The sequence below is a fragment of the Prenolepis imparis genome, unplaced genomic scaffold (assembly GCF_030444845.1).
Source record: "Prenolepis imparis isolate NDT839.2.m4 unplaced genomic scaffold, iyPreImpa1.0 SCAF_9, whole genome shotgun sequence".
In the NCBI taxonomy this organism is placed as follows: Eukaryota; Metazoa; Arthropoda; class Insecta; order Hymenoptera; family Formicidae; genus Prenolepis; species Prenolepis imparis.
Window position 1 is genome coordinate 55,991 of NW_028141167.1, and position 18,837 is coordinate 74,827.

General features: G+C 30.9%; 4 protein-coding genes across 11 annotated transcripts; 2 read left to right on the plus strand and 2 right to left on the minus strand.

Annotated features, from left to right (window-relative positions):
• Positions 1-69: 69 nt before the first annotated feature.
• On the plus strand, positions 70-4,910 carry LOC145941257 (E3 ubiquitin-protein ligase RNF185). Of its 7 annotated transcripts, XM_083047271.1 has the most exons (6): positions 70-209; positions 2,346-2,512; positions 2,606-2,737; positions 3,620-3,789; positions 4,168-4,302; positions 4,457-4,910. In XM_083047271.1, the coding sequence occupies exons 2-5, from the start codon at positions 2,358-2,360 to the stop codon at positions 4,263-4,265; spliced, it is 555 nt and encodes a 184-aa protein (XP_082903397.1). In that variant the 5' UTR covers positions 70-209; positions 2,346-2,357; the 3' UTR covers positions 4,266-4,302; positions 4,457-4,910. The 7 variants fall into 7 exon arrangements, with proteins under 7 accessions (XP_082903397.1, XP_082903395.1, XP_082903401.1 ...); XM_083047269.1 differs by having other exon boundaries at positions 4,168-4,910; XM_083047275.1 differs by lacking the exon at positions 70-209 and adding an exon at positions 446-753 and having other exon boundaries at positions 4,168-4,910.
• A 1,060-nt stretch (positions 4,911-5,970) lies between these two features.
• Positions 5,971-7,541, minus strand: LOC145941258 (selenoprotein M-like). The gene is made up of 4 exons (XM_083047277.1): positions 7,181-7,541; positions 6,939-7,009; positions 6,573-6,642; positions 5,971-6,494 (listed from the first exon to the last, which is right to left on the minus strand). The coding sequence occupies exons 1-4, from the start codon at positions 7,292-7,294 to the stop codon at positions 6,387-6,389; spliced, it is 363 nt and encodes a 120-aa protein (XP_082903403.1). The 5' UTR covers positions 7,295-7,541; the 3' UTR covers positions 5,971-6,386.
• An 808-nt stretch (positions 7,542-8,349) lies between these two features.
• On the plus strand, positions 8,350-12,268 carry Prp19 (pre-mRNA processing factor 19). The gene is made up of 8 exons (XM_083045484.1): positions 8,350-8,420; positions 8,881-9,030; positions 9,111-9,388; positions 9,702-9,896; positions 10,336-10,491; positions 10,559-10,789; positions 10,957-11,297; positions 11,528-12,268. Exons 1-8 carry the CDS (start codon positions 8,402-8,404, stop codon positions 11,670-11,672), a joined length of 1,515 nt encoding a protein of 504 aa, XP_082901610.1. The 5' UTR covers positions 8,350-8,401; the 3' UTR covers positions 11,673-12,268.
• A 218-nt stretch (positions 12,269-12,486) lies between these two features.
• On the minus strand, positions 12,487-16,367 carry LOC145940389 (sulfotransferase 1C4). Of its 2 annotated transcripts, none has more exons than XM_083045485.1 (4): positions 16,240-16,367; positions 15,381-15,753; positions 13,356-13,450; positions 12,487-12,969 (listed from the first exon to the last, which is right to left on the minus strand). In XM_083045485.1, the coding sequence occupies exons 2-4, from the start codon at positions 15,661-15,663 to the stop codon at positions 12,679-12,681; spliced, it is 669 nt and encodes a 222-aa protein (XP_082901611.1). In that variant the 5' UTR covers positions 15,664-15,753; positions 16,240-16,367; the 3' UTR covers positions 12,487-12,678. The 2 variants fall into 2 exon arrangements, with proteins under 2 accessions (XP_082901611.1, XP_082901612.1); XM_083045486.1 differs by lacking the exon at positions 16,240-16,367 and having other exon boundaries at positions 15,381-15,541; positions 15,678-15,810.
• Positions 16,368-18,837: the final 2,470 nt, after the last annotated feature.

The window sequence follows — 18,837 nt, forward strand, 5'->3', positions numbered from 1 at the left end:
CCGGCCAACACCAACATCCTGTTCGTGGAATTATGCGTCTAGCACGCACGTAACGCGCTGTTCTTGCAGATCATCGCTATTCAATCGTTCGAAAAAACGGATTTTGTGATACTTTATACTCTATTTCCACCAGTTCATAGTTCGTAATAGACGAAGGATCACGGTTTCATCGCGCGAGAGGGCCAAGCCCGCCCTCCTCCTGGCAGAAAGTGAGTGATGCTGTTTTCATCCAGCATGTTGTATATAGTTGTGAAAGGGAAAGGGAAAAAGATAAAATATATATAAAATTTATCACAAAATATAAAGATATATAAATTAATAAATAATGATAGAAATAGAAAGGGATTATGTTTGGTTAGGAAAATTAAGAATTGGATATTGGATGATGTGTAAATGTGCGAATGGATGATAAGCAGGGAATGACGTTATGACGTATATCACGTATAGATGAGATATATATAGATGAAGGAGAAAGAGAGTGCAAAGGAGAAGAAGAGAGAGAATTAGAAGGGAAAGAGAAAAAACAATTATATACATAATATCGTGGGATAAAATATATAAAAAGTTTAGAGAAATATAATCAGTTAGAGTTAGAATATAAAGTATTAGTTAAAAAAGTGAAGTGAAAGTGAAAAAGTGTCTGTGTGCGTGTTGCGCGCGCGCATGATGAGAGAGAGAGAGATAGAGAAGGAGAGAGAGATTTGAATAATATATATATATATGTGTTGGAGGAAATTAAAGATTGGATAATATGTAAGCGTAGAATCGAGTAGATATGAAATACGTGTGATAAGAATAACGTAGTATTATATGCAAAGAGAGACAAAGATAGTTATATTTTGGGAGTGTATATGATATGTTGTACAGGTGTGTGTGTGATGTGTGCGTTAATATTTAGATATCTAACAAATTACAAAACTACTGAAACAGGTAATTTAGAGATTAGAAAGAGTTTAAGAGATTGATAAAACAGGTGAAACAGGCTAACGAGTGAATTGGCGTACATCTATGAAAATTGGACAAGTGTATATATGCGCGCAATAATATGACGTAGTGAGGTTATATAGATAAGAAGAAAGGAATTGTCATGATTATTTTTCGGTAGATTTATTGTTGAAATAAAAATGATAGTAAATAATACTTAGAAAAAATATAGAAAATAGGGCAATGACTAAATTATTGTCGATAAAAATGTTAAATGTAATAATGCATAAATGTAATCATGCGCTTAGTGAGTGTTACAAACAAGATGACGTGGTAAGATGCGTGTGATGCGTGTGTGGGTTGTGTGTCGTAACATTTATTTATTTTCGATCTTTGACAAGTTCAGTACGATAGGAGCGTTCATTAATTCTTTTAAGGATCGTCCCGATCATCGCACATCAAATTAATTCGATATCATGAAATTAATATTTAGTCATTTTTCAAAAGCTAGAAAGATTGTACAAAATAAATGTTTGTACATGCCGATTATATATTATTAATTTTATCATCTAATCACATGTTTAATGAAATATGATGAATGACTTGAATTTTTTTAACATCGAATGATATTTTATGCATGACTGCATGTGTCATGTGTCACGCCTCACACCTCACGCCTAGAAGTGTTTACTGGATACTGGGTCGATACTTTTATCCTGATATTATCTCGGAAATATAAAATCGGAAGGTTAACTAGGTCTAAGCCTACTGGATATAATTCTGCTTCAATTTTGTTATGTATATCAGTATATTAGTGTAATCTAAATTTTTTCATACATTGATATTGTGTCTCATCAACGCCGAGAAAATACTACCCGAGAAACATTCTCCTCTCGATAATTTTTTTTCTTATCGACACGTATTACACGTTCTGGTATCATTAGCAACATATTACATGTACATTATCTATTCTATGTACCTCTAGCATCAAATATTTGCGTACAAACAAATGGAATTGAAGGTTGCATAATAATTGGTGATTTTGCGAAAAATAATCTTTGCATTTTTATCACATGCATTATAAATACACTTAAATTGTATATAATTTGCATATTATTTTAATCAAATTTAAAGTTATAGCAATATAGAGCAATATATAACTTTTTTTACATATATTAGTCGACACATTAGTATCGCACATTTTTGCAAGTTATATGTACATTTCATAAATTATAAATTCCAAACTGTGTAACTAGAGGAATTATGCAAGCTATATAAATTTCTTTTGTAACAAGTTACAATTATGTAAATTATTTTTAAATTATATATGTAAATAAATATTTAACACATCAAACGATTATTCTGTCATTTTTCTATAATTATGAGGATATTTGTGAAATAAAAAACATGTGTGATTACAGGAAACTTGAAGAATGAGCAGAACAAGGGAACAAGCAGGCCCGTCTAAATCGTCAGGATCCGCGGGCTCCGCGGAAGAGAAAGAGAAGGATGACAGGATGTTCGAGTGCAATATTTGTTTGGACACTGCAAAAGATGCAGTAGTCAGTATGTGCGGTCATCTCTTTTGGTAATTATTCATCCAATAACACGATACACGGGAAAACGAAACGTTACCTATGATGATAATCTGACTAATACAAGTGATAACAAATTTTTGCAGTTGGCCGTGTCTACATCAATGGTTGGAAACTAGACCCACCAGGCAAGTCTGCCCGGTATGCAAAGCCGCCATAAGTAAAGACAAAGTCATTCCATTATACGGACGTGGTGCCACAAAACATGAAGATCCGAGGTAGAATTTATTCCATTTGTTAAAATTAGAAATCAGTTATTATAGTTTTAGTTATTTCAGTATTAAATTATATTAATTATACTTACAATTAGTAATATATAAAAATTATCTTGTACCATTTTTTTTCATTTTAAAAATATATATATATATATAGGGTTATTCAAAATGATTCATTCGATTTCAAATGATTATATTTTTGAAGTTTACAAGTACATAGTGATATATAGTGATACATATATTAACTTTCTCTAGTTATGTGAGCAATAAAATAATAGTCAAATTCCTCCCATATTTCTTTGTCACTGACTTCACAACTGTAACAATGCGATTTTCGAGCTCATCCAAATTTGTGGCCAATGTATACACATCTTTCTTAAAGCATCCTCAAAAGAAAAAGTTATATCTTACAATGTGCTCTACACAGCTAGGTCCCCTAAGTTACAACACTGGATCTGACGTCGTGCGACTTTTTCTGTTGAGAGCAGGATTGGGTTAAGGGTGGCTATGTACATGCTACTGTTATTGTACATGTACTGTGTGATACTGTGTATGTATCACAATCTTCAAAAATCGCATTGTTACAGCTGTGTGGAGTCGGTGACAACAGAGATATGCTAGAGCGAAGAATTTGATTATCGTCTCAATGTTGTTCGTGTAGTTGAGGAAAATTACATCGAGCACTTTGACGGCGAGAAATCAAACTTGAACAGTTTCTAGTTAATCAGCATCACTCTAATCGCCATGTATTTGTAAGCTTCAAAAATCTAGTCATTTGAAATCAGATAAATCATTTGAAATAACCCTGTATAATAGGAAAATTAGAGATGTCAAGTTAAATAATATAATTTAGATTTAATTAGTAAAACACGCGGATTATTTCAGGAACAACGTACCACCACGTCCAGCCGGTCAAAGATCAGAGCCGGAGGCCAATGTCGGTTTCTCCGGCTTCGGTTTCGGCGATGGTTCCTACATGTCTTTCGGCATCGGCACTTTTCCGTTTGCTTTTTTCACGTCAACTTTTAACTTTGGAGAAGCACGACCAAGCGCGGGTAATATTTGCCACAAGTTACATAATATAAAATTACGACAATGCAATAATGCACAATGGATAGGCATGCATAATATATGCATAACTGCATACATAAAATAAATTGCAATTTTATTTTTAGTTTCAATTTGTGTAATATTTAATTTCTTATTAATTTTTGTACATTTATACATATATGTATGTACGTGTGTGTAATACAAATTTATTGTATAAATTTTTCCCATAATTTTTTTTGTAAAATTAATTCAAAAATTGTTATTTAAATTAATAAATGAAAAATAATTTTGTGATCTAATATTTCGATAATAATTAAAGTGAGACTTTTTAGTAAGAATTAATGAAGTAATGTTAGAGGCAATTTAAAATTATTTATTTGCAGCTCCCAGGGGTACGCCGCAATATGAGGAAGAGCAGTTTTTGTCTAAAGTATTTTTATGGTTAGCAGTAATATTCATCTGCTGGCTGCTGATGGCATAACATTGCTTCTAAATTTGAAGATATCGATCTATAACTTGTAATAATTTGTCTTATTTATGAAATCGTTTTCCATAATAATCGTAACGTTACGGTGTTTCTATCTGCACTTTTCGAAAAAAAAAAAAAACTAGTTTATATATATTTTTAAAAACCATCCAATTAAAATTTGTTTCTCCCCATTTTCTTTCTAGAAAAGAAGAAAAAAATATGTCCATATGAGCAGCTTGTCCATGCAAACTTTTTACAAAATTTCGTCGGCATTTGCGTATTTCTAAATATGAAATAATTTCTCTCCCCATTTTAATAGCTCTGGTATTTCAATGTCACTCTTGTTTTATTCTATTCGTACATGTATATATTATATATAAATATATTATTTCTATATAAAGAGAGAAAGGTGCGCGTAAATCGCTATCCAATATATTTAAAGCATATACAATGTATAACTTAAGCGAGGATATAGAAAAGAAATAATTAATGTACATCGTTGAAATTTTATGGCGCGCTTTTGCGTGGAACTGTGGATTTGAACAGAATGTGTATATATACATATAATCTAGAATCTAGAGTTAAGATACGCGTTAAAATAATATATGTATATTGTAATATAACATTATATAAAAACTGGATTCTCGCATCAACAAATTGTTGAACTAATTATTGTTTGTTCGTTCTTTCATTTAATGATTCTTACGCTTTCATTTCAAATTTTTGCTTTCTGTTAAAAGTCTGCACAATATTCATAGGTACCTTGGAATCGCAAATTATTGAATTATATTTGTTTGAAATAACCATATTCTACAAGAGAAATCCTTTAACAGAAATGTGTTTTTGCACAGTCTCTTTCATACATGGACCTTACATCCATGCTTTCATATTTTTAATTATCGATAAATAAAAGGAGAGAATTTACAATTATCATTCATTTATACATTTACATTTAGATCAATTATAAATTTTAGTTTTTGTAAATAAAATTATATGAAATGAAAAAGAGAGAATAAAATATATATAATTATTAAATATTAAAAAATCGAAAAATATATAATATGAAATTATATATATATATAATTTTATTTACCATTACCATATGTGTATGTGTGTGTGTGTGTATGTGTATTAATGATAAATAAAGATTGATTGTGTTTTAATTGCAAGGTGTATTAAAAAGTACATATTTTGTTTATTATTAACAATTTGGAATTTTTTTCTTTAATGTATTACAATAATACATAATTGTATAACAATATTATTCTAAAGTTTATAATTGAAATTTAATTAAGATAATTCTTTAGGTAATTAAGATTTTTTAGAGAATCAACTTTTTAAATTGTTATTTAATCTTTCCAATATATATATTGTATGTAGAGAAATTAAATAACAAAATCTAAAAGACGGATATAGATACATGCACACACATAGAGCTATACACGTGTCTGATTCTTTGTAAATTCAGTCTCTGCAAAAATCTGGCTGTAATATAACAATGCCAAAGATTCGATGCATTGTAAAAAGGCTGATTTTGTAAATAACCTAACACATACACACATGTTGAAGGCTAGTGAAAGATGCTTACTATTGCATTACTCGGAAAAAAAAATAATAATAATAATTTCAATTTCTTTGGGATATAATAAGCTTTATAAAAGTTTAAAGAATTACTAGAAATAAAAAATATAGTGTAAATAAAAAAGCTTACAAAATATGCTGTAATATACAAATGTTATTTCCTGAATGTAGTATAATTATCAGATTGCAACCATCTAGCAAAAGTTAACATTCTTTTTTCTCCGTTTCTTACTTCATTAATGTACACTAAGGAGATAGCAATTGAAGGAAGGAAATAATTTGTCAAAAGATTCTAATATTATTTGTTACTTTTTGTACGATATTATTCTTAATATTATCAAAATGACTTTTTCACATTTTAAATATCTCTGTGTATTTCCCTCGAAAAAAATATTCTAAAAATTATTAAATGTAAAATAAAGTAACACAGACGTAAGTTATAAACAAAAATTTCACAAGCTTTGAAATTAAAAATAACAATAATTTCTTTTTCTAGAGTTATTTGTGACTAGGCTAACGTTTCTTACAATAAGTATACGTATATTTGAAGATTTACATCTCATCCTTATTGTCTTTGGATTTTTTAACAAAACCTTTAGAGACCAATAGCTCGTTACATTCTTCCCGTGTCAATCTAGACAACACCAATCGCTCCACTTCCTGCAATATTTTCAGAGATTAATTGATAACTAAATTATGTTTAATTATATTAAGTTAATGTTATTTTTATTGCTAAACCTCTTCATAATCGTTGAACAGTACAAGCTCTGGTATTGCACCTTGCACATGTCTGAATTCCACATTGTTGCTGTATATATTAAGGATCATTTCTAAAATTTCCTCCATTGCAATATAAAAAAGTAAAATAATTTAATTTAACAGAAATTTTGTAAACACACATGTCTTTTGCTCGCTATCTTTTCTTTTATATGCTAATTTTCAGTTAGGTAATCTTTTACATCAAAAGACAACTTAACTAATTTTTAATGAAAATTAGAAAGTTATTAGGTGTTAAAAATCTGCAATATATATTATTAATTATATATATAGTGTGATAAAAATCATAATTATGCTATGATGTAATAGTAGTATTATAAAGGATACTACTTTGGCAAATCTTCATTGATAAATTGTCTGACGTCCGGCAGTCGGTTGAGTGAACAGCCACTACAACTCTGAAAAATGAACAACAAATAATACTAACATTATAATGCATCGATCTATAGAAAATATATAATTATAACGCAAAAAATGCGCTCATATAAATGCAGAGTGCGTATTAATAAATATATATGTCATTTATCACACAATCGATCTAACATAAACATCAAATATCTCAAATTTACCTCGACTCTTGCGAACGCGTAATAACTACTCCTGGCATTCGCGAGAAAAACAGAGAAAATTGCGAATGTTAGCACGAGTAGGAAAAAATAGCTAACAGTTACAGTAGACGCCATGTTGTTTATCAAATTTCAATTTCAAAGCAGGAAACAGGAAGCGGAGCAGAAGGCAGAAGCCGTCTCGTATTTTTCTTCGTTGAATATTCTTGCGATAGCAAATAGTAGAATGGGTAAAGCAAATAGCAATTAGGGAACGATTCCGTAGAACGGAATCTTAAATCGCAACCAATCGCGAGCATTATTGGAACCATATAATGAAAAGTGCGATTGGTTGCGTTCTCGTTCTCGTTCGGCGCGTTACGCTAATTCCGCTCCTTGGGATCGCATCCTAGGCCGGTATTCATAGTCCGTTCTTATTTCAAGACCGTCTAAACCCCCTTGCACAATGCTAGGCGATAGCGATAGGAATAGCGATAGCGATAGAATAGTACCTTTTCTCTATTCCTATTGGTGAATATTTTTTATTCCACCAATAGGAACAGAGAATAGATGCTATTCTATCGCTATCGCTATTCCTATCGCTATCGCCTAGCATTGTGCAAGGGCCTTAAGTAATGTCTTAAGATGCAAATACGGTTCTGTGATTGGTTAATCACATCTTAAGAAGACAGTCTTAAATATAAGAACCGACTATGAATACCGGCCCTAAAGCCCCTCGCACAATGCCAGACAACAGGCAATAATAATAGGAACAGGAATAGAAAATATCCACCAATAAGAGCAGGGAGAATAGATATTAATCCCTGCTTTTATTGGTGGATATTTTCTATTTCCTGTTCCTATTATTGCCTATTGCCTGGCATTGTGCGAGGGGCTTAAGGCCCTGCGCACAATAGAGAAAATATTAGGAATAAATATTAAATATTAGGAATAAGAATTATTTTAAAATCATAAAATCGAAGACTTTAATATAAAAATACAAATTCGGATATAAAAGACTAATAAGGCCTAATAAGCTAATAAAAGCCCTTTATACTTGAATTTGTATTTGTATATCAAAGTTTTTTACGATTTTATTATTTTAAAATAATTCTTATTCCTAATATTTAATATTTATTCCTAATATTTTCTCTATTGTGCGTAGGGCCTAACCCCTAACCACATATATACAAATCATACAAATATATATAATACCGGCTACCGGCTACATTCGTAACGAAGAAAATGGCGCTGTCTTGTGCTAGTGAGTGTTTGTGAGCATGCAAGATAATTTGCAATCAAGCTAACTTATCTTTCATTCTTTTGCATGATGTTTAAGTTTACTTGTTAATGATTAACAATAAAATTAAATTTATTGTTAAAAAATATCGCAATTTCGTACCGACAAACATAACCTAAAAATACTTTATTTCTGCGTATACTAATAGAATAAAAATGAGAAAACATAATGAGAATGTTAAAGTATAATAAATGGTTTGCTATAAAGAAAACAATTTTACAAAGCATAATTAAATTTATCATGTTGTAGATATTATTTTATTAGCATTAATAATTATATTAATATATATAATGAAAATGTACATGTTTATATTTTATAATTTTTATTTTAATATTCAGGGAAGAGACTTATAATTAACATATCAAAAATTATAACGTAGTAATTTTTGTTTAACACTATTATAAATTATTCATTTAATTTACAGTTTCTAATGAGGTGCCAGAGCACCCAGTAGTATCGCCTGTCTCTGGATCGATATTCGAGAGACGTCTTGTGGAAAAATATGTGACCGAGAATGGAGTAGATCCCATCAATGGCAAAGAACTTAATATCGAACAGCTTATTGATATTAAAAGTACTTTTAAATTATTTAATGTTAAATGTTTATAATAATCTTTTATATATCTAATTATCAAAATCTACTGTTTGTTGCAGCAACTCCAATTGTCAAACCTAAACCACCTAGCGCAACTTCCATTCCAGCAATATTAAAAAACCTGCAAGATGAATGGGATGCTGTTATGTTACATTCATTTACATTGCGACAACAACTTCAGACTGCGAGACAGGAATTATCTCATGCCTTATATCAGCATGATGCAGCTTGTCGTGTTATTGCTAGATTGACAAAGGAAGTCACCGCTGCTAGAGAAGCCCTAGCCACTCTCAAGCCGCAGGCTGGAATTGTTCAGGCTGCTACAATCCCACAACCTGTATGTTATCAGATATTATTCTTTAGTATAAACTAAAAATATTTCTTAAATTATAAATATTAATAATCTTCATTAGCAAATATTTATGTCGTTATATTACATATTATAGTACACATACAAACGCGCGCGCGTGCACACACACACACACACACACACAACTACAAATATTATATTTTAAATGTCAAAAAAACGTAAAAAAAGTTATATATCTGCCTTTTTATATATTAATAATTGCAAACGTTCGCATTTTTTGATTAATTAATTTTTAATTAGTTGTAAATTATACATATATATATATATTTTTTTTTTTTAGGCTGTGGCAGTTGAAGCTGGTGGTACAGCAGCCCAACCAATGGAACAAGCTGGCATCACCGAAGACGTAATTCAGAAACTGCAAGAGCGAGCGACCGTTCTCACTCAGGAGCGAAAGCGACGTGGACGCTCAGTGCCAGAGGATTTGATGCCCCAGGATAGTATCCGATCATTCCAGACCCTCGCGTCGCATCCTGTAAGAACCTTTTTTTAATGTATCTTTAAAAATTTATTATCCCAGTTATTATCTCATTATTAACACGACTGCTACATAAATGGCTGACACACAAATATTTATTTATTAGCACTTTATTGATCATGATACGACTGACAGACTAATTCATTTTTGATGCCTTGTCAATAATTCTCTTATAGTTCTAGTCTTTATATTTAAACATTGTACATGTTTTTCACATGTTACATTCATGTAAAAAGGATAGTGGCAATCCATATTTGTCATACCTACTTGGCAATATTAAATATTATGTTATAAATACATTAATAAACACAGCTTTAATAATAGTACTTAATAATACTTTCAAGATTCTAAGAATTTTTATAGAATATAGGTATTATAGAAATAAAAGTACATGCAGAATTTTATTAATAATTGAATATTATATAATTATTTGCAGGGATTGCATTCTGCCAGTGTACCTGGAATCTTGGCGCTTGATATTCATAGTGCAGATACTAGCAAGATTCTAACAGGTGGTGCTGACAAGAATGCTACCGTTTTCAACAAGGATACTGAACAAGTAGTGGCAATTCTCAAAGGTCACACAAAGAAGGTACGTAATCTCACTTCAAACGTTGTTTCTTCAAACGTATATTAATTTCTTTTCATTAAACTTACAGGTTACACGAGTTATTTATCATCCAGAAGAAGATATAGTAATGACCGCGTCACCTGATACTACGATTCGCGTGTGGAATGTTGGCACCAGTCAGACAACCTTGTTATTGAAGGCTCACGATGCTCCAGTAACTGGATTATCTCTACATCCAACTGGCGATTATCTGTTAAGCTCGTCTTTAGACCAGCATTGGGCCTTCTCGGACATACGCACCGGCAGATTATTGACTAAAGTACATTTTAAACAATCTTTGTACAATATAATTATACGCAAGGTTGCTCTAAATCCGGAAAAAAAGAAAAAAAAAAGAGAAAAAGAAAGCGTTTCGTAATTTCATAACTAGAAATAAATTAAAACATGCATCTCGATATAAAAAGGATATGCTTAAATTGTTTAAAGGTGGCAGGACAAGCGGGACAACCGTTGACCACGGCACAGTTTCATCCCGATGGTCTAATTTTCGGTACTGGTACGGCAGATTCTCAGGTCAAGATCTGGGATTTAAAAGAACAATCTAACGTTGCAAATTTCCCGGGTCACACCGGCCCGATCACAGCGATTAGTTTCTCCGAGAACGGATATTACTTGGCGACCGCCGCGGAGGATTCGTGCGTCAAACTTTGGGATTTGCGCAAACTAAAGAACTTTAAAACGCTGCAGTTGGAGGAATCTTACGAAGTGAAGGACATTTGCTTCGATCAAAGCGGAACTTATCTAGCTGTAGCAGGAACGGACGTGAGGTAAATTTTTTAATTTTTGACAATGTTACTAATTATTCTACAATGATAATAATAATGATTGAGAGAATTAATTACATATATTAACTAATAATGAATATTGAATGTGTCTTATTTTTTTGAAGAATATTTTAATAATAGATTGAATTTGCAATGAGATATTACCATTTATATAATATAATACGAGTTAATTTGAACTAGCTTACATATCACACGTATATTATTATTTTTAGGGTATATCTCTGTAAGCAGTGGCAGGAATTGAAAGTTCTGAACGACCACACGGCGGCGGCCACTGGCGTTCGTTTCGGAAAACACGCGCAGTACATTGCATCCACTAGCATGGACAGAACTTTGAAGCTCTATGGATTGTCATAAAAAACTAGAAATATACATATTATTTAATACTAGATTAGATTACTCTGAGTGTATCTAACTGGAACTGAATCAATCTTGATTTAATGACTCGACTTGTTGAATTTCTTTTATATGCTAGAGTCTCCTTAATTTTGCTACACAATTGATCCGCTGAATGTTTGTGTACGCATCTGCATCTGCAGATCTGCGGATCTGCATCTTGATTGCTCGTAGTGCAAATACTCTAACCTGCACATCTGGGACGACAGTTCCGTGCGCGCAAGTACACAACTTTGCGCCAAGATTTGTAGCTAGGATATATTATTGAATTTTTCTTTCCCAGAAATTTTCCGCTTTTCTCGTCTCATAGGACTCTAACATTAACGAGACTCTATTGTATATTGAGATAAAAAAAAAGTATAAATGCGCAAGTAGTATAAGGATCTATTTCGAAATCCATGTATCTAAAGTAAACCTTTGTAAGTTATAAATTTGTGACACATGTTTTTCTTTTCAAACACACGCGCGCGCGTGAATAAATAAAATTTTACTATTTGAAAAATTCCTAAATTCCTCGTTTTAGACATAAGATTCAAAATAATTGCATCATCGCGTATTTTTCAATATGTGCGGTTCTCACTTGTAATTTGAATGATACGCGCGATCATATCAAATAAAATCTGTCTTCAATTATTTTAAATTATACATGTGCGCGACTTATGAAGAATAAATATTTTATACAATTATAATAAAAAAAGGTGTCTCATATATTTTCCATATATATGTACATTTTAAAATAAACTCATCTGTAAATATATGAAAACAAAGTAAAAAATACGTCAAATTTGCAAATATATACATGTAATAAAATAATGAAATTTATAAAGACTCGTCAATAAAATATAAGTTAATTAAAGTTTTTTGAGTAAAATAGTCTTTTGATAAATCGTAAAAAAATACATGCATTTATTAAACAATAAAACTTCACTCAACATCTCTTCAATTTATTAAATGTTTAATTCTTCAATTATTGAAAAATGGGGAAACGCAGATCGGTATCTTTGAGATTCTTTTGGATCCACATATCTGCTCTGGCATTAAGTTCTTTCGTAAACACATCTTTCCATCCACCAATGCCACCCTTTCGCACAAAATTGCCCTCTTCGATGATGCCACAAGCTCTCAATTCAGACATGTTAACCATATTATTTTTTCTAAAATTTTCGATGCATAAAAAGTTTGCAACTTTGTCTATTTCCTCGTTACTGTATGTTTTGCCCAAGAATTTGGCTACTTTTTTGATTGCTTTTGAAAAATCCTAGAAAATATTTAACACAATTTTTATTTTAGATTGGTAGATGCATCGCATAAAAGTCAGAGAAACGGGAGGAAAGGGAGGAATCAGTCAATAAATAGTATAATAAATTATTTATTGAACTTGTATGTATGTATGTGTGTGTGTGTGTGTGTGTGTGTGTGTGTAAGTTCAATAAATAATTTATTAAATAAACTAATGTAATAAATTATGTATTGAACTTATATATATATATATATATATATATATATATATATATGTGTGTGTATAAAAGAGTTGGAGATTAAATTTTAAGTAAATAGTTAATAATATATATTAAATATAGATTCAGAATATATGTAAAACGCATGTTTAATGTATATATTAAAAAAAAGTTAAAATATGCTTACATTCGTCATTTCCTCGTAAAATAAAAACAAGACATTAGGATGATTTTTCAAATTCCAGGCTTCTTTCAAATGCGTCCAGTATGGGCTCCACGGCGCTAAAAAAACAAATTAAAAATTACATTAAAAATTCTCACCACATTCATTGACAGAAAATTATTTAACTAAACAACAAATAATGAGGCAATTTTTTTTGTTATCAGATACAGTAAAATACATGCGTGTGAAAATAGAGAAATTTATATTTATATATACATTCGTGATTCTTAACTCATCTCACTCATTTGCCTAATATCTCGAAATATATATGATCCTAAAACTTTCCCCCTTGTAATTCCATATTTCTTTATATATTTTATATATTCGTTTTTCATCAAATAACTATTATCAATTAATTATTTTTTTCAAAGATATTGGAGTAAAAGTTCAAATATTCGAGTAACTTTCTTTTCGTTTAACTTGAACTGTTAAATATAAAGTATTATTATTATTATACACTCGTCAAAAAAATTATCGCAACACGTAATTAATATCAAAATTTAGCATAAATTCAAATAAGCGTATCTCCGCGAAAAATTGTCGTATTTCAAAAAATTGTTTTTTGTTTCAAAGGGTAAAGTCTCTACTTTAAGGAACTTTCGTTCGATTTTGATTTTATTCTCTTCCCCTTTCTCCATCCCTTTAAAAGAAGGGATGGGTTTTTTTTTCAAAAAATTGCATAGTTTGACGAACTCTACAGAGTGTATTAAATTTTTTTCGCAAATATCATCATAACTATCGTAAAATATGGACTTTTCTCTACAAATTTAAAAAAAAATTGAATACCGTACGATTTTTTTTCGCGAAGTTACGGCGTATCAAAGTTACCTATGCATTTTTGCCTATGTATTCAATTACCGCCAACATTAGCATTATCCGATGGGCACTACGGGGAAGTTGCTGGTCGGATTTTGCCCATCGTGTGTGTGTGTGTGTGTGTGTGTGTGTGTGTGTGTGTGTGTGTGTGTGTGTGTGTTGGAGCAGGGATATATGTTCGTATTTAAAATTGTGTATTTCTGCTTCGTCTTCGGATGACCTTTTATGGGAAGATGGCTGCATGATTTTGAAAGACTACCAACCAATTTTCAGCAATTAAAAGCAGCCCTACATCGAATATGGTTCGAAATTCTGCAAGCCACAATTAGAGCCTGCATTAATATGCGTGAACGCTTGCAAGAGGTCATCCGAAGACGAGGCAGAAATATACAATTTTAAATACAAACACATATATCCCTGCCCCAACACACACACACACGATGGGCAAAATCCGACCAGCAATTTCCCCGTAGTGCCTATCGGATAATGCTAATGTTGGCGGTAATTGAATATATAGGCAAAAATGCATAGGTAACTTTGATACGCCGTAACTTCGCGAAAAAAAATCGTACGGTATTCAATTTTTTTTTAAATTTGTAGAGAAAAGTCCATATTTTACGATAGTTATGATGATATTTGCGAAAAAAATTTAGTACACTCCGTAGAGTTCGTCAAACTATGCAATTTTTTGAAAAAAAAACCCATCCCTTCTTTTAAAGGGATGGAGAAAGGGGGAGAGAATAAAATCAAAATCGAACGAAAGTTCCTTAAAGTAGAGACTTTACCCTTTGAAACAAAAAACAATTTTTTGAAATACGACAATTTTTCGCGGAGATACGCTTATTTGAATTTATGCTAAATTTTGATATTAATTACGTGTTGCGATAATTTTTTTCACGAGTATATTATTAACCAAAAAAATATAATACATAAAAATTATTTAGGAGTAAACACAAAAATTGTACACATTTCTTAAAATTGTGTAAATTAACACAGTTAACATGCACAAAAAATAATTATAAAAAAATGCAAACAGCTATCTTTACAAATAGAAAAAAAAGGGAATTTGACATCTCCCCTTATATAACTATAATTTAAAAAATTTAAATAACTAGAATATTTATGTTGTGATATAGAGATCATGATTTTTTCCGCGAATTTTATTCTACTTACTAAGCTCGCTTTCAAAATAGTTCCAGAATGTTGAAAAGTCGCCAATAAATCCTTGAGTTTTTATTGCTCTGTTAAGACAATACCAGGATACAGAAACGTCTTTAGGGTTTCGAGCCACGTAAACGATCTTGCAACCAATGTCTAAAAGTCCAGGCAACATGCTGAATGCAAAATGTGTTTTTATAAATCGACGATTCGCCGGTGGAATCGCAGCGACAATTTTATAGCCAGGTTTTGCAATCTCTCGGCATAACTGTTGTTTCGTGGAATCGCCTTTATTCATTTCAAGAAACTCACTAGTCACTTGCGGATGATTAAACAGACTAAATTCGAGAAAGGGAAATCTGTCAGATAATAGTTTTTTTTGGGCTGTCTGAAAATCCAAATCATTTTTTAACAACCAAGTAAGTTCCTGGGTTAACGTAGTGCCTACAAAAAGCAAATAATTTTTCATCTTTTTATCTTTATTTATAAAAATGCAAAATATTTAATTTGAAAAGATAAAAAAAGAGAATAAATTTAATTAAAAGACATTTAAGAGCACACATATTATATAGTAACGATAAATTGAAAAATCAATAAAAAGACGATTGGAAAATATTGGAATGTTAATTAGAAGATAAGAAGACGGAACTTTTTAATCAAAAGATGTCTGTAAGTTGAATATCTTTACAATATGTCTTTTTTTCTTCTTTATTCTTTTGACCTTTAATATTTGAATATAAAATATATTGCCACATTAGAAATGTATCAGCAAAGCATACTCATGCAATTATATAACTCGCAACAAATTATAATTACTATAAATATAAATTATAATACACTCAATACACTCATTATCAGTTCTGCATATATTTACCGGATCTTGGATAGGACATAACAAACGTGTCGCTCTCTCTGGCTTTAAAATTGTAAAATCCAATGCCTTGCTCTATAAATCGATAGGGGAAGACATATTTTTTCGGCCCAACCAACACCCATCCTGTCCTCTCCCCTCGGAAATGCTCCAACATTTCTTTAATTTTGGCCTCTGGCAAGAGCTCGTATTTTGGAATCTGCTGAGCCATCTTCGTCTTTTATTTCGTTTAGCTACAATATTTTACAAAATTGCAATTAATGATAAATCAATAAAAAACTTGATAATTATTCGATATGCGCGAAAAATTTCAAGAATCTCCGAGTCGAATATACATATGTCAACTCGCGAAGAGAGATCCGATCACGATGAGCTTTCTTTGCTTTCCGTCATCAGCGAGATCTGTGTTATTCTTTGGCATTGTTGATTTTATGGCTCTTCATTGTTTCTCAATTAAGTACTATTAACATTTTCGCGGAAGCGCGTTGGGAAATCTGGCGATAAGATAAATCAATACACAAAAGTTTTTCGTGCGCGATCAATCAGTGCGTCGTATTGACCGACTATAAAGTAAAGGAACGCTATTTTTTTTCTTACAATATACAAGCGATAATAATATTGATACTCAATTATACAGAATGAAAATATCGATATAATATTTTCACTGGCTATAATAATTGTTTTTTACTCACCGACGTGTTAAGATAACAGCAACTTTCTGACGGCCAGCTAGTGAGTCAAAAAGAGTCTGCTGTATAGTAAAATTTGCTGGTAATGTGTGTGACCTCGAATAAAAATTCAGGTCAACCGAATTCTCCGATTTTTACTGTGTGCCTTGTACTTTCTTCTTTTTTGAGAGGAGAGCGTACCGACTCTTTTCCAATCCTAATTAGAAATATTATAATTATTAAAGAAACACTTTTAGCGCATAATATAGCTTTATTCATTTTGTTGCGAAAATTGCAATCTTTTCCCGGCTCCTTTGGCCTCCGGCCCTTTCCCGATCCGAATTCCTGCATATTTAACGCAAAGTATGAAATACATAGGCCGATGAAAGAGCATACAAAAAGCAAATTAAATTTATTTTATTGCATTATTAACTTTGTGTGTGTGTGTGTGTGTGTGTGTGTGTGTGTGTGTGTGTGTGTGTAACACAATTTATATAGTATAAAATTTAAATTTATTGTACCAATGTGTATAAAAACTAAGGCAAAATATAAGTAAAAAATAAATCGATCAAATAAATAAAGCTTAAACTAAATTAATCAAATTATTGTATTTTACTAATGCAAGTAATAAATGCAAAACTTGCAATAATGTGTAGAAAATGTCTAACGAAAATAAAAGCGTTTTAATAGACAGACTTTTGATAGAAGACGCTCAACAAAGATGACTAGATGTATATGGGACTTATATTTTTGCGCTTTTTAGTTAAAGTGAACACTGATTGTCAATCTGCTTATTCCAATCCAAGAGTCATCATTAAAGTATCATGTTTCGTTTCAGTCTTTTCTCGAGAAATTTTTTATGAATGTAGACATATATTTTGACATAATTTTGCATAGTAACGCAACAATAAATATTACTCTAGTATTTTCTCAAAAGGTTTTATATAAAATAAAAATAAAAACGAAATATATTTGTTTATGACTGTTGCGATTAATTAACAAATTCAAGTGCATAATTCTAATTTTGTGCTCGCACTATGTCGTTTTGTCATAATCGTATTAAAATTAATTTTAATCATACACAACTTTTAATCAATACTTTAATTATAATAATTGTGTATATTTTCGAAAAATTCTTATCCATTCTAATATTTCCTATATTTAATATTTATTATGAAAATATCTCACCTGGGCGGATTATGCACTTCATTAGCAGCCGCAGATGCGATTGCTGAGCGAACAATTTTTCGCAAACGGAGCATTTATATTTTCGGATGCCCTCGTGTTTCAGGAGATGCTCAAGTTCAAGATATGTTTACTTTTATACGCTTTTTAGGGCATTTTGTGCATTTATGCTTGGCCTCTTTATGAGCCTGTAATATTAACAATGTATTTAATTTAACGCTAAATATAATTTCTGCTTCCTATTTTGAAAATTTATCAAAATATATTTTGCTGCGCTATGTAAACATGTGCGCGCGCGCGTTGTGTATATACTATATTAAAACGCATGTTTCGACTTTTGAATTTTTTACATACCGATTTTTGGTAGTACAAAGTTGTATAGGCATTATTTTAATCATTCAATTATATGAAATCTAATATCTTACAAAAGTTGTGAATAATATACTTACAAATAGAGTACACCAAAGTTTCTTCTGAATTTCATATAGCAGTGTCGTAGAATCATCGTTTTGTCGCGCACATAAAATTTAACTTTTCGAGGCAAAGCCTACAAATTTATTGCGGCATACTATCGTCTTCTTTGATCTGAAATAGTTCAATAAACAGTTTTAATAATAAAATTATTATTATTAATAAATTATATTATTTTCTATTATATCGATATATTATATCAATTTAAATAAACTTGCAAGCCATTGAAGAAAGAACATCAAAATTATTAATTTTATCAATATTAATTAGTCTAAAT

Excerpts from the sequence above, each read along its gene's own strand:
- LOC145941257 (XM_083047269.1), top strand. The coding sequence starts at position 2,358 with ATGAGCAGAACAAGGGAACAAGCAGGCCCGTCTAAATCGTCAGGATCC. Across the intron at positions 2,513-2,605 it reads ATGTGCGGTCATCTCTTTTG|TTGGCCGTGTCTACATCAAT; the intron begins GTAATTATTCAT and ends AAATTTTTGCAG. Across the intron at positions 2,738-3,619 it reads ACAAAACATGAAGATCCGAG|GAACAACGTACCACCACGTC; the intron begins GTAGAATTTATT and ends GGATTATTTCAG.
- Prp19 (XM_083045484.1), top strand. Across the intron at positions 9,897-10,335 it reads AGACCCTCGCGTCGCATCCT|GGATTGCATTCTGCCAGTGT; the intron begins GTAAGAACCTTT and ends AATTATTTGCAG. Across the intron at positions 10,492-10,558 it reads TCAAAGGTCACACAAAGAAG|GTTACACGAGTTATTTATCA; the intron begins GTACGTAATCTC and ends TTAAACTTACAG.
- LOC145940389 (XM_083045485.1), bottom strand. The coding sequence starts at position 15,663 with ATGAATAAAGGCGATTCCACGAAACAACAGTTATGCCGAGAGATTGCA. Across the intron at positions 13,451-15,380 it reads CTATTTTGAAAGCGAGCTTA|CGCCGTGGAGCCCATACTGG; the intron begins GTAAGTAGAATA and ends TTGTTTTTTTAG. Across the intron at positions 12,970-13,355 it reads TTTACGAGGAAATGACGAAT|GATTTTTCAAAAGCAATCAA; the intron begins GTAAGCATATTT and ends AATATTTTCTAG.
- LOC145941258 (XM_083047277.1), bottom strand. The coding sequence starts at position 7,294 with ATGGCGTCTACTGTAACTGTTAGCTATTTTTTCCTACTCGTGCTAACA. Across the intron at positions 7,010-7,180 it reads ACGCGTTCGCAAGAGTCGAG|AGTTGTAGTGGCTGTTCACT; the intron begins GTAAATTTGAGA and ends TTCATTTTTCAG. Across the intron at positions 6,495-6,572 it reads TGTTCAACGATTATGAAGAG|GAAGTGGAGCGATTGGTGTT; the intron begins GTTTAGCAATAA and ends AAAATATTGCAG.